The sequence below is a fragment of the Ailuropoda melanoleuca genome, chromosome 15 (genome assembly GCF_002007445.2).
Source record: "Ailuropoda melanoleuca isolate Jingjing chromosome 15, ASM200744v2, whole genome shotgun sequence".
NCBI classification, from domain to species: Eukaryota; Metazoa; Chordata; class Mammalia; order Carnivora; family Ursidae; genus Ailuropoda; species Ailuropoda melanoleuca.
Genome location: NC_048232.1, coordinates 54,008,189 through 54,022,345, shown reverse-complemented (window position 1 = coordinate 54,022,345; position 14,157 = coordinate 54,008,189). Strand labels below are relative to the sequence as shown.

At 34.3% G+C, this 14,157-nt stretch overlaps 2 protein-coding genes across 19 annotated transcripts in view; one reads left to right on the top strand and one right to left on the bottom strand.

Annotated features, from left to right (window-relative positions):
* The window catches only part of PPFIA2 (PTPRF interacting protein alpha 2), a 479,196-nt gene extending 468,007 nt beyond the window's left edge, over positions 1–11,189 (top strand). For 15 of the 18 annotated variants that reach the window (XM_034643745.1, XM_034643754.1, XM_034643757.1 and 12 more), the window contains 5 exons: positions 1,910–2,085; positions 3,005–3,073; positions 6,211–6,370; positions 7,596–7,687; positions 9,727–9,864. In XM_034643745.1, coding sequence (XP_034499636.1) covers positions 1,910–2,085; positions 3,005–3,073; positions 6,211–6,370; positions 7,596–7,654 — 464 coding nt within the window. In that variant the 3' untranslated portion in view covers positions 7,655–7,687; positions 9,727–9,864. Of the gene's footprint in view, positions 1–1,909; positions 2,086–3,004; positions 3,074–6,210; positions 6,371–7,595; positions 7,688–9,726 lie in introns of all 18 variants that reach the window. The other 3 variants (XM_034643759.1, XM_034643753.1, XM_034643752.1) reach the window with 1 other exon arrangement.
* Positions 11,190–11,828: 639 nt separating this feature from the next.
* Positions 11,829–14,157, bottom strand: part of LOC100463551 (acyl-CoA synthetase short chain family member 3) — a 90,662-nt gene continuing 88,333 nt past the window's right edge. Inside the window, exon 12 of the mRNA XM_034643732.1 lies at positions 11,829–13,983. Coding sequence (XP_034499623.1) covers positions 13,915–13,983 — 69 coding nt within the window. The 3' untranslated portion in view covers positions 11,829–13,914. The remainder of the gene's footprint in view (positions 13,984–14,157) is intronic.

Genomic DNA, 14,157 nt, shown 5'->3' with positions numbered 1-14,157 from the left:
CCTTTTCAGAAGGAAATGATCGTATTGGATTGGGGCCCACCCTAATAACCTTATTTTAACTAGATTACTTCAGTAAAGAGCATATCTCTAAGTAAGGTTACATTCTGAGGTAGTGGGGATTAGGACTTCAACATATGAATATTGGGAGGACACAATTCAATCCATAACAACAAATTTATCGTAAAGGCTAAAAACAAGCAAATAAAACATATGAAAAATACAAAGTATCGATAAAGATGCAGATTTTTATACATTGCCATTGGGGGTTTAAATTGTGAGAGTGGAATTTATTTAGCATATATATGGATACTCAAAGCAGCGCTATCCTTAATAACCCACAATGGAATCTAGCCAAATGTCCATCAACAGTAGAATGGATCAATTGTGGCATAATCATACAATGGGATACTAAATAACAATAAAAATGAACAAGATATTTCTATTTTCCATAAAACAAATGAATCCCATATTGAGTGAAAGACACAGACACAAAAGTGCTTAATGTACAATTTCATTTATAAAAAGCTCAAAAATCAAACCTCAAAAGCAAAACTAATCTGTGCTTAAGAATAGTTAGAATATCGGTTACTGTTGACATGAGGACAGTGACTGAGAACATGACATGAGGGGCAGAGGTATCACTTTATTGCTTTAATGGTATGCACAAACCTAACTTGATTATAATTGAATGCATTAGGACAAATGAGTAATGCTTTTGAAAAACTTAAACAATATATAAATACTCTCTGCCCCCCCAGGTCCCCCCAAAACCCAAATATTACCCTGATTTTTGTAGACATTTATAATTTAAATGGGGGAAGATGAGGGCAGATAAACAGTTGGGGTTGAAGAATATTTCCCAAAGTTTTCTATATATTTTTTTTTCTGGAAAAGCTATATGTTTAATTCAAAAAGAAAAAAAATTGACAGGAAAACTTAACTTTTACTGTAATAGTAAATTATGAGCTCATTTCCCTTTCTACAAGATTAGGGGAAAAAAAAGTTTTCATTTTTTTACATTCCCTTGTAAGTTCCTTAACATTCTTTCTTTTTCGTAGAACATTCTGGTTCTTCTATTTTACTGGTTTTTATGTAGAATGCTATCAACTCATAATGAGACGAAATGGAAAAAAATAAAAGATAAAATATACTTTAATATGTTTTGGTCTAAGGAAAGGCATATATGACATTTTTCTCTGAAGATTTTAGTTTTAGAAAGTAAAATTCAAAGTGTTTTATCCCTCAGTAAAATACTACTTTTCAACCTAAAAGGAAAAACAACTTGTGACTTGACTGAATGCTTGATTTTTGCATTAGTATGTGATTGACAAATAATGAATTGACAAAGCAGTGGGATAAGTAGCAAACTATGGAATCCCCTTTCTGTCTTACTATTCTGTTCTTGGATTTATTGCTTCAGGTAAAAAAAAAAAAAAAAAAAGAAAAGAAAGTATCTCTAGTCCATATGCAATATTTAATGGTTAAAAAACAATGATGAAGAACCATATTAGCTTCTCATTTTGCCATCTTTACTGAATAGCTATGGATCAAGACACAAATGAGAAATGTCCCCATCTGGTGAAAAATCACTGAACTTCAGACAGACCCCTAGAGCTCTAGAATGAAACAGGAAACACTTTGAGACATTGCGTTTTGGAGGATGGCAGTCCTTTTCAGTGATAAGGAGCACTCTTCAAATGACAACTTTTTTCCCCCTAGGCTATAAGTAGCATAGGTGAGTTATGGGAATGGTAAATACGTGCAGCACGAGGGGGCAGGTGCAGCAGCGAGCGGATAAAGAAATCGGCATAAATTCTGACTTGGCCAGACACCTGTGGCTCATTTCAGCCAGTAGGTTTGTATATCATGCAAAATACTGCTGCCTAAAATGATACACCTCTTTTCCTAGATGTGTTGGTGTGGAGCAATGATCGAGTTATTCGCTGGATACAAGCAATTGGACTTCGAGAATATGCAAATAATATTCTTGAAAGTGGTGTGCATGGCTCACTTATAGCCCTGGATGAGAACTTTGACTACAGCAGCTTAGCTTTATTACTGCAGATTCCCACACAGAACACCCAGGCAAGCCTCTTTATGCTGTATTGCACTGTGTCCTAATTCATATAACGATAAACTAAACTTTCAGGGAAAAAACAAAAGTCGGTTGTGTATTCATGATTCCTAATGAGAGTTAGCTCGGCTCAACCTTTGAAATGTGTCATTGGGGTTTTAATTACAAGCCACTGGATTTCTAGCCAAAACAAAATCATAAAATTAAGCAGGAAAAGGGATTTAGAGGTTATGTAGTCCAGCTTTCCACCTGAATGCCAGATTTCCCAAAACGATATCCCTGGCAGATGGCTTTCAGTCTCTGCCTCCCTGAGAGCTGTTCATTTCTATTTACATGTCTGAATTAGACACTTAGCAATGAGGATGCCACTGATTCCCCAGCCTGGATAATTATTTGAAATCATCAGAGTTCCTTAAAAACTTAAAAGAAAGCCTGCTAGCTTCATCACAGGACCAAGAAATCAGATATCCAGAGATAGGGTATAGGAATTCTAATTATCTCAAGTTTCCCTGAAAGAATGATCATTGGCCAGGTTTGAGAATAGATGTGATAAATATCACGTGTTGATGTGATAAATATCATGCATAGATGTGATAAAAATTTGGCAGTCAACTTCACTTTTTATTTTGTTTTTATATATTGCAAAGTTTATATAAAATTTTCAGTTGGACTAAAGTAACAAAGTGAGGTCAGTGCCCCTTGACCTCAGATCTGTATGCGAGACTATCTCGCCATTGTCCATAAATTAAAGAAAATTGCCCTGCCTTATGTTTATAACTAAAACTTACAATGGCTGGCAGACATGGAGGACTAAAAACTTAAGCCTCCATAAATAAAATAAGATTTGTAATGTTTTCTCGAATGTAATCTCTAAGATTGTTAAAATAAAATGCAACTTCAGCAATGATAACTGTACTTTGATGTCGACAGGCAAGGCAGATTCTTGAAAGGGAATACAATAACCTCCTGGCTCTGGGAACTGAACGGCGACTGGAAGAAGTAAGTCCTTCTGTATCATTCACAAGGGATCTCAGAGAGTACAAGTAAAGCGTCTTTCAAGGAGTAGTACTCAAAAATTAATCAGATACTTGTTCCCTGGATAGAATCTAGAAGTTTCCCCAGTATTGTTCTTAAATATTAAATTTTATGACTCATTTGGTTTTGGAAAAACCTTTATGAATTCATAAATATCATATCAGCAGTTAGGAACATGAGAAGTAATTCAGAAACAGGATCTTTTATGAGCTGTGACTGTAAAATTATGTTGAGTGACATTTAAAAAAAAAAAAAGCAATGATAACACTGACCCTAATAAATTCAGCTCTTTAATAAAGAGTGTGCTTATTTCTTAAATATCAGTATATCTTCACAGGAAATTTTAGGATATTAAAATGAAGAGAAAACTTGCTTTCAGTAAATGGGAAGCTTTTCATTATTTTAGATAGCAATATTGAGTTTTCCTTAAAAACATATGAAAAACAGTTTGACAGTCATAGGATTTGAAAGCTATATGGAATGCAAGAATCCCAAACATCACATATGCATGTTTAAATTATTTGGAAAACAATAAACATGTCAGTAGCCTCCTGAGATAAAGGAATACAGGGACATTGGCGAACTCTGCATTTATAGATGCTGTGGACTTTAACAGTCCTTCTGAGTTTTTTACAGGGTCTTTCTGGAAGAAGTAAGAAGAGAACCTGAATATGGAGTGGAAAATGCAGAGATGCATAGTGTTTCTTGGCTACAGAGAAAAGCAGATTAAAATAATTTGTGAATGAACCCAGCAAATCCTAAAATGAGGCAGTTATTCCACATTCAGATGGGCAGGACTGATGATCTTGGGTTTATAAAACCCAGGCTTTCCTTTGCAGAAGAGGTTATAGACAGATTAGCTTTGCAGACTTGACCTCAGCCAACTTCCTGCAAATTCAAAGTCCTATCCAATCACGATAATGATTCATATTTTTAAAACCCAGTTAGTACTTAACCGATTTTAATTTTATAAGTTGTTTGATAATCTTTTTAGTCCTTATTCTTAAATGTTGAATCAAAAAGATAGTCTACATAAAGCCTACGTCCTTTTGAACACAATTATTCTCCTTGCTTTAAAATTGCAAAAGGAATTTTAATAAAAATTATTAAAGATCTGTCCTATTGCTATATTTTAAAATGTGGATTGACCCAAAGGAGCCAGGTAGAGAGTTAGTGTTGCTTTCTGAAAGTAATAAACAAGCAGAAAGGTCTAAATGGAATGTGACTATCTGCCTTTAAGATATGCTGCGTCTTTTTCTTATTGTTAAAAAGATGACACCTGATTTTATTACTCAAACTCTGTAGTCTCTTTTGCCCTAGTTTTTTGTTGTTTTTTGTTTGGTTTTGTTTTTTATTTTTTTGAGTGTGAACAAAAATAGCTAAACAACTTACCCAGAACCAGAGCATACTTGTTTCTGGGGCTGATTACATTCAGCTTCCACTAAGAGAATTTGAGAAGTGCTCATGTGCTTGTATAGACTTGGACATCAATTAAGTGGGTATCTTTTAACCTCACCTCATGGAAACTTTTTCCTCTGATGTTGTTGCTTGTAGGTCCTATTAACTTTCTGCGGTAACACCGAATTAAAAGAGCAAAAGGAGTCATTATTTAAATCCTTAACTTGCTTATTTTTCAGTCCTTAACCCATACATTATAGGAGTTGTATATCCCTACAATGTAATGTAGTGTTTAGTAGAACTAAGAATATCTATCTTTATGCAACAACTCTGTCAAAATTCAAGAAATCAGAGAGGCCACAACTGTGAAATTCTGTTCTTTTTTTTTTATTTATAAACATTTGGAAGCCTAGGACCATGTGGAACCTGGCAGCTAAGAAAAAGGACAAGCAGACATCTCTTAAATTGTAAAATGGCTACCTAATCTAAACAAAATTTAGATTTGGATAAAAAGGATTCTAGTAGAACAATGGATACAGTAGTAGCAAATGGATACATTGTATATATATATATATAATTTCATAAATTATTTTCTTTTCCAAAATGACTCTGAATGTCAATTAAATTAGCAATCTATGATGAAGAATACCTTATAACTTTACTCATTTATAACAATGATAATTTGAGCTAAATACTGATCTATTATTCTATACGCCAAAATGAAGTCACCTGGGCTGGTAGGGTCAACACCACATACTGAGCTGTAACTTCAGGGAATAGCCAGCCATTGCCTAGATAAGAAACTTAATGATAAAAGAAGATAAGATCTATGTATGATGATTAATGTATTCCTTAGAATTTGACACAAAGAATAATTGGTGTTTAATAAAGGACAATACTAGTTAGACATTAGGTTACATATCATTCCTTACGAATTTAGAGAAAGTTCATTGTATCTGAGCAGATACTTTGTGTATGCACAGAGAGGGAAGAGAATGTATCATTATGATATAACAGAATCAGCAACGAGAATTACACTTGTAAAACAGCAACCAGAATTATATTACGCTTTTAGTGGCATCTAAGGAGCACATGGATTTATTAAAAGGATAGTTTCCGGGCTGCACAGGTTTTTCAGTAAACTACAGGTTAATTCAGTATCAGCTGAAATCTGACAAATGACAAATTTAGAGTTTCTTACACAAACTATAGGCTATATTATCGCATATGATCTAGGCTATATCAAATATAGCTTTCCCCTTTCTCTTGTTTACATAAAAGTAAAATTCATAAAGTGGTTCTTCAGTTTGCGAGGTAAATGCAGTTTGGCTAACACTTGTTAAACTAAATATGTCATCTCATACAGTAAAATGAGTTTGGATTGAAGTGTAACAAAGAATAGCTAATATTCTTTTCAGAGAAACTTTTTTGGGGTTTTACTTTAGATTTTCAAAACTATTTACTTTTGTAGATAACAAATCTTAGATTTGAAGTCACGGGACCATTTTTATAAAAATGTTTCTGTTGCAAATCTGTGTTATCATTTTGGAATCAGTAGAACACTCAAAATAAAGCACAATATTCCATATGTATGCTTTACAGACTGAATATAAATCATCAATATTACATGTTTCTAAGCACAGTTTTAAGTACCTGGACTAGTTTACTTGTTATCGCATCAAATTATAATTTTGTATTGGCAGAGTGATGACAAGAATTTCAGGCGTGGGTCAACATGGAGAAGACAGTTTCCCCCCCGTGAGGTACATGGAATCAGCATGATGCCTGGGTCCTCAGAAACATTGCCGGCTGGATTCAGGTTAACCACAACATCTGGGCAATCGAGGAAAATGACAACGGATGGTACAGTAGTTTTGCATTTCTGCTTATAAAGTTAAAAAAAAAAAAAGAAAGAAAGAAAGAAAAAAAAAACAGTTTAGCAAATGCTAGTATCATTCTCTGACCTTGCATAGCTTTCTGGAATTCTTAAGTTGGTTTGCTCTGCTTGAAGTTTACTTTGCTTTCATCAAAAACCAGACTCTTGTAAATGGCTAATGCATGAACCCATGGCACCTCGTTCACATTTTTAAAAAGAATTTAGAAAATCCTTAAAAGGACAATTTTGGCTAATGTCCACATCTAGGAAGAACAATACTCATCTGCATGATTTGTGTTTCTTTACTCTTCTATTCTCAAAGTAATTTCTTTAGTTAGAGGTTGGATTTGGACTAATGGTCCTTAGTGGATGGAAATTAACTGCGTGGTCACCCTACGTGTTTGAATATTGTGAGTTTTATATTTTGTCTTAGAAACCCATACTCTTCAGATATTTTCACCTCTGACCAAGGCAGAAGGCCTTAAATAAACAAGCACAACTATGAGAAGAGAATTAAACAAACACAAAGCCAATAGTAATTTCCCAGTTAGTATTATTTCCTTCTGTGGACATTAGACTTGTGCTACATACTTCACAAAGGAAAACAGCCATTCTGAAGGCGAGACCACTTGGAAATAGTAGTCACAAAGTTATTTCTATTTGTTAGGCATTATATATATATATATAGTCCCACTCTCTTTATTAAGACAATTGCCTAGAGTCATTATTTCTTTTCAAGGTTATAGTTATCATGGCCCTTAAAATTAGTTCCAATTTAAACCATGATCTCTGATCTACATGTCTTCTAGCTTGTTAATATTATGGAACATGTTAACAAAATTCATGAGGAATCTAATGTGATTAAAATTAGTGAAGAAGCTCTTCAATACTTGGAGAAAAAAAAATCCACTATACTGAATTCTTTGGGAGCAATCTTTGCTTCAAAAACAGAAGCACCGTGGGGAGCTGCTTTTGTTACAGGCTTCGTCTAAGAAGGAATACACAACAACTCGAAAGCACAGCTGAATCACAGTGGAATGAATTTTCATTAGTAACTTGGTCTAGCGGGAAGGGATATGAGTGGCTTATGTCTGAGAGAAAGAAGGTCTACTGATATGTTCAGGATCCCTTTACGCAGGGGATCATCTTTCTCATCTGAGATTTTGTACTCGACCATCTAAGTTCCTCTAAAGCACTTTTCTCCGTTTGCAGTTGCTTCATCAAGACTGCAGAGGTTAGACAACTCCACTGTTCGCACATACTCATGTTGACACGCCACTCAAAGGAGGCAGCACTGACTTGCTGTGAGTAGCTTTCCTTGGCTGACAAACACCAAACAACCCAAAAGCGGGACCTACATAGACTAGTAAATATACACGATACTCTTTGGGATGGCCTAGCAGTCCAGAAGGGAGATAACCCTTTCTGATTGCTAGAAGGTAGAAGACAAACCTTAATATCGTAGCTCTTAATCTATGTCTTTCTGATCACCCTGTGCCCGCTCTGATTGATGTGAGGTCCTGCCGTTGGAGGCCTGTCACTCTCTTATTACACATCAGCAGGCATCAGCAGGTTGCAGCCCCGGCCACCGTCACCTACTTTGGAGTAGCATTATATGTGGATGCACATAGCATTTTACGGAGGACAGTTAGGCACTTTCAGAATAACACACTTCTAAGTGAATATTTTAGGTAGGGGAAGCTGAAGTAAGCAGAGAGTGATTCTAGTAGGTACACAGAGTCAAATGGTAGCAGAGACAGGAAAATGATTTAGAGGTGGTTTATAATTAAAAACAAAAGGATAACTGAAAATTTTGAACTTTTAGCATGTTGTTTTTCATCGATGCGATTTATATTTGTTGAAAACAAATACGAGTTTTAAGTAGCTGGGGCTTACAGTGTAGGAACAAAGTGAAATTTTAAGAATGGCAAATAGGACAAAACCTTGATAAATAATGGTAAGGTAGCAAGCATTTGTATCAAGAGAAATACCTACCTGATGGAATCTACTTCCAAGTCCATATATAAATGGAGTTTGACTGAAAAGCTGTCGGTAGTTAGACTGATTTCCTGGATTATAAATTTCAAGTGCTCATGAAACTTTTTTAACCTAAAACTGAGTTTTACCAAAATATTTACCATTTATAATAAATTAATATTTTAGAAACATAATGTTTAGAGCCATATTTAGAAGCCAATGTGTGCACAGGGGTGGGGAGAGGAAGCAGTTACAGGCAGAGGAACAGCTCATCTTGTGCTCTTTATTCATTGCCTTGAACTCAAAGCTCCATGCAATTTATTGTTGGTCTTTGGGGCCTAATATGGGAGCTGCTATGCTGCCTTATTTGGGTCACTGTTTGAAGCTGCTGCTAAAACAAAAAGCTTTCTGATAAGAGATTTAATTTCAGAATGTAAAACCTAACATTAAAAATTTAACTATGGTATACAATTTGGCATCTAATTAGGCATGATCCAAAGTATGTAATGATTTGGCTAAATAAGAGGCTTTCCAAATACTGTTTGTAATAGTTTCTACACAGAACATGAGAATTTCCCCAGGAACTGAATACTTCACTAATTTACAAATGACCATTTAATATGTTGAGTAGTGCTTGCTTCTTAGTTCCTGACTGATGGGTAGAATGACTCTTTAACTATTTGCAGTCTGTATTTTGTGCATGGCATTCTAGTTCACATTTCCTAGTTTTTACCATTAAATGAGATAAAGCTATTTATTTACAACAACCTAATCTAGGACAACCAATTTCTTTTAGCACTTTTGTTATTAAGAGAATCCAGAACATATCATTTATTGTTGCATTTGTGTCAGGAAAAGAAATTGTGAGCTTTTCCTAAGTTCCTTATGACAGGAAAGAATCAGTGATGCCACATCACTGATCCAGATCCTTTAAAATATGTCATTTATTACCATTATGTTTTCATCACAATTAAACAAGGGTGTCTTTTTAAGAGCTCTGAAAGATATGAACTAGAATATGACTCTCTTCCATGCATAGGTCAACTCAACCAAATTCACTGATGAGCAAGCTCTGAATTTTTCAAAAGGACTGCTCACATTTTCTGTGAATATCTCTGTTTCTATTTACCGCCACGCCTTCCGCAAACTTGAGCGAATCTCATCATTTACTAAGTTGGCCTGCACAAAATCCGGGAAGAGCAAATGTTAATTACCTAAGCTCTCGGTCAGAGCCTAGCTGGCATTCCGTTCACGGACTCCCCGGGCAGACGTAGGCAGGCTGCATGGAGATCACCAACGGTGTCAGAGGGGGATTGTCCAAGCTGGGAGCTGTCGGTAGACTAACGCTGTGCATTAAATATTTTAGATGTCTTTTCCGTCTACTCTACCTAAAGTGCACTACCATCTCAGAAGACGAACAGTGAAAACCTTTGTGAAGACTGAATTCTAAGGACACAACCATAAGTAAAGGCTTATCAAGCTGAAAATGTGATCTGGGGGGGAGTCAGATATTAAGTTTGATTAGTTTACTACAATTGTAAGAAAATGCTTAAGTCATATGAATAATAAGCATCATCCACATCATAAATTCTGTACAACAGATGCTTTTATGAAATGGAGCCACTTGTTTTTTCATGTTTTATTGTAATATACTAGGCATTTATGTATTACTGTGTATGTATTTCTTTTTAAATGTGTAAGTCTTATGTAAATGGATATAAATATGATTTTTAAAAAAAATAAAATATATGGTTCATGGAGTCTCGAGTGCAAACATTTGACAATTCCAAGTACTGTTTGTATTTTACCATTCCACCATTTTTACAGTTTTTGAATTGTAACAGTCAAATCGATATGTTTCTCCTTCAAGTCTGTCAATACTTAAAGCTAAAAACCTGCCTCTGATCATGTAAAAAGGAATGATTTAACCTGGAACTGGAGCCAAAAATAGTCCTTCAAAGGCAATCAGGGATGTCCTATATCTTTAGAAATAGCACTGTGATGGCTCGATCTCCTTTTCAATACAAAACAGAGCTAAACTGTTTATAGGAGTCAAAAGCAATTATTTAAAAAAAATTTATAAGGAATAAACATTATCTTCTCTTGTTACCTGTGGACCAAGAAAAAAAAAGAAAAAAACTTCTTTACAAAGAACCACATGTTCATCAGATATCTTGAACCGCCAGCCAGCACTGTTCAGTGAATGTCAATCACTGCAGAGTCTGAGGCTCATTTCCATTGAAAAAAAAAAAAAAAAGACAAAACCCAAAAACCTTTCCCTTTTGTCAGTGTAACAGGGCATTAGCCAGACTCATGTCTAATGTTATAAGCTTCTAGCCAAGATGGCCTTGTTGCGACTTCCCTGAAGTCAGTGTTTATCAGAGGAAATAAATGAAAGGCAGAATGATTAACATATATAGTGTATAAAGTATACAAGAGTAATCTCTTCCCTGTGGCTTTATTTGGTGGTGTTACTGTTGTTTATTCTTTGTTTATATGGGAGATTTCAAAGTAAAACCTATTTAATAATACCATTTATCTAACTGCTGATTTTCTGCTGCTTGATCTTATGAAGCGCAAGACCTGTCATTAGTAATTTCCTTTTTGTATTTAATTTGCTATGTTTGCACGTACATTACATTTGTTTTGATGTCTATTTTTAACAGATTCAGTCAAAAGGTAATGGTAACAGAACCCTCTCCATTGTCAATAAAAAAAAATACTTCCAGTTCTCTGTTTAATCTTTGTTTTCCATCACGTAATGTTTAACAATTTACTTAAACCATAATGCAAATTTTCCTTTTAGTGACACTCAATCTAATATTTATCTTCAACAGTGAGTCTGCCACAAGAGGGAGCACTAAACTTGCTTATGAAGGTGATTTTAAATTTTCTAGAAATGTTGCCCAAGCAGAAACAATGGGAAAGAGCTTTCTAAGCTCATCTGATCATGGGGATCTTGACTTAAGGAAGTGAAATGTAATATAGAAACTATGATATTATAATAACAAACGATTTGTATATACTCTCAATACATGACTTAGTCACATAATCAATTTCTCCCCTTTAGAGATCATCTGGTAAGAAATAGTAATTGTTTATAATAGAGTCTAATGTATAGAGATAAAAAGATTCTACCTATTTCCTCAAAAAGAGTATAAAATACTCAACGTATAATTTCTGCCAGATTCTAAACTCCATTTAATGGATTAATAAGCTCAGAATCTCAGTATTTTTCATTCTGACCATCTGTCAACTTATGAATTTTCACATTTGTAACGAGAGCCTTCTCAAATACAATTTTATATAAATAAAAGTGCTCTTGAAATGTAAAGGAAATCTAATTTTTATATATTTAATGTATTGTCTTGAGCAAAATAACTCAATTGGAAAACACTTTTGCATAGATTTTAAAAGAACATCTTTAAATCTTCTCAATGTCTTACAGTAAAAAATTCCATGAAGATATCAAAAGAAGGCCATGTGGACTTTATTTCAGCACATTTAAATGAGATTATATTTTTAGTAACATTGTATTGTTATTTTTAAATATACATTTAATCCAGAATATTTTAGGTACAATTTAGTGAAAGTGCTTTATGGTAAGTATGAAAAAGAAAATTATTTTTTTTTCCTCCCAGATTTTAGGCAATCAACAACTCAAGTGTATCTTTCTTGCCCCACTTTTAGTCACATGAAAATAACAGTACTTCCTGTCCAGGCTCATGCACTGTTTTCCAATCCCACTCAACTGGAAAATAACTCAAGCCTGAGTGCTAACATGTCCCTTCAGAATTGATTTACAGGAAAAATGTGCAAGAGATTCTACAGACGTACCCTTCACACATGCCTTTGTTTATACCTTTTGCAAATGAACGATGATATGCATTCTGCTAAAGGATTTGCCATTTCAAATTAACTGAATCTTATATGAAAAAATAAGGTAATACATTTTAAACATTAAAAATGTATTATTCGTTAAGATTACAGTTGTGATTATGAGTAAAATGTACCCAATAGAAGAGTCACTTTAAGAAACTGACAGCTTCAAATTATAAGTTGAATGTCTGTCTAGTTGGTTTAATTCAGGCTGCTAAAATAATTAAAAAGAATGGTTAGCTGACTGTATTTTTTCAGGTGTAACAATCAAGAAGCTGATTGAAGCAAATAGGACTTTCCTTTGAGAAGCCATTTATTTATACAGCCTATGGTCCAAAAAAAGCTATCATTTTCAGAATGTCTTATACTGGTTGCAATTTTTATGAAGCAAACAAGTAAATAAGCTCTTACGTGTTATCTCTCACATATATTTCATGTGCCCAGACTATTACGTTAGGACAGCTGCTCTTAGAAGTAATGTTCCTAATGGACTGAAAGATTGGGAAATACTTTGAGCACCATCAAAGACTCAGTGGGCATGGTATATTTTTTTATTTAAATGTATTCTTTGATAACCGATATCATATAGAATCCCAAGTAATCCTAAGTAAATCACATTTAACAATCTGTATCAAGCTACTCTGGCTAATTGGCACATTACCATAAGCTTAGTAACAAAGACTTGTTTTCAATTACTTTTCTTAATTTCTCAATAATTTTCTACAAGATTAAATGGAAAGATGTGTTTGGATGTTACAATATTTTTTTTAGTGAGTTATTGTTTAAAAATTCGAGATTTCACATAAAAATCTAGATTTGGGGTTTCTTAAAAACTGGTCTCTAGCACAATGTATAAAGTTTCACATTTCTTCCATAAGAACTTTCCTTGTCAGTTTTACCCCATTTGTGTGTCATTTGTTTGTTTTTATAGGAAGCTGGAATCATTAACTATATGGTCAACTAAGAACCTGAGACAGGAGGAACTCCAAACACCTCTCATCTCCATGACAAAGAGATTGGATTAAATGACCTCTAGGATCTGTCAGGCATGTGATTTCCCTTGACTAAGTACAAATGACCTAAGGCAGAGCCATACTCTGGTATCCAATCTTCCCTCAGGAAATGTATGACGGGACAGATCCTCCTATCTAGAAAATCAGCGGTCTAGATGATTACCTAAGACCTCCCATGTTATTCGATTTCATTTAAAATAACCATGCATGGGGACATCTCAAGAATATTAGAAAATATTCAGAATTTCTGTAAGAAAAATTATAATTATTTTCCGACTTCAACTTGAGTTTTAGGTTTGTGGTCAAAGCTACAGATTTCTCATTTCAGGAAGTAGCTCTACATTAATGTGTCTCTTTCAATTATAATACTTGGGGGGTTCAATTTTTAAAAATCATACATTAGATATATTTTTCTTAAAGTGCTAGACAACCTATAAGGAGCCATGTTATAGGCAACTGAAAAAGATGCAATTGGGTCTAATCAAACAGAAGGCATAGGTCTTTCACTAGTCCTCAAGTACTGTTTTTTAGACCAAGCTTTACAATTCATATTTCAGTTTGCAGGTAATTTCTATTTAAATATTTATTTATGGGAAATAATTCCAAAAATGTGACTCCAATTAGAAAATTGATTCAAATGGACTCAAAATTAGGAAATAAAGTCATGATGACTGCTTCAGCACTTCTTCTATGTGCCCAAAAATGCTGGGGTCTTCAATCGTAGGTGTTATCTGGAAAGAAAATACAAGTCAGATGAATGCTCTTCCTTGAACCCCTTCCATCTCCCTATAATTAAACAATTACCTGCAATACCGTATCCCCATTTTCTTATAAAAAGCACATAGAAACATTCAAAATAAGGGGACACCAAATTTAACATTTGAGAATGTATATATAGTCTCACA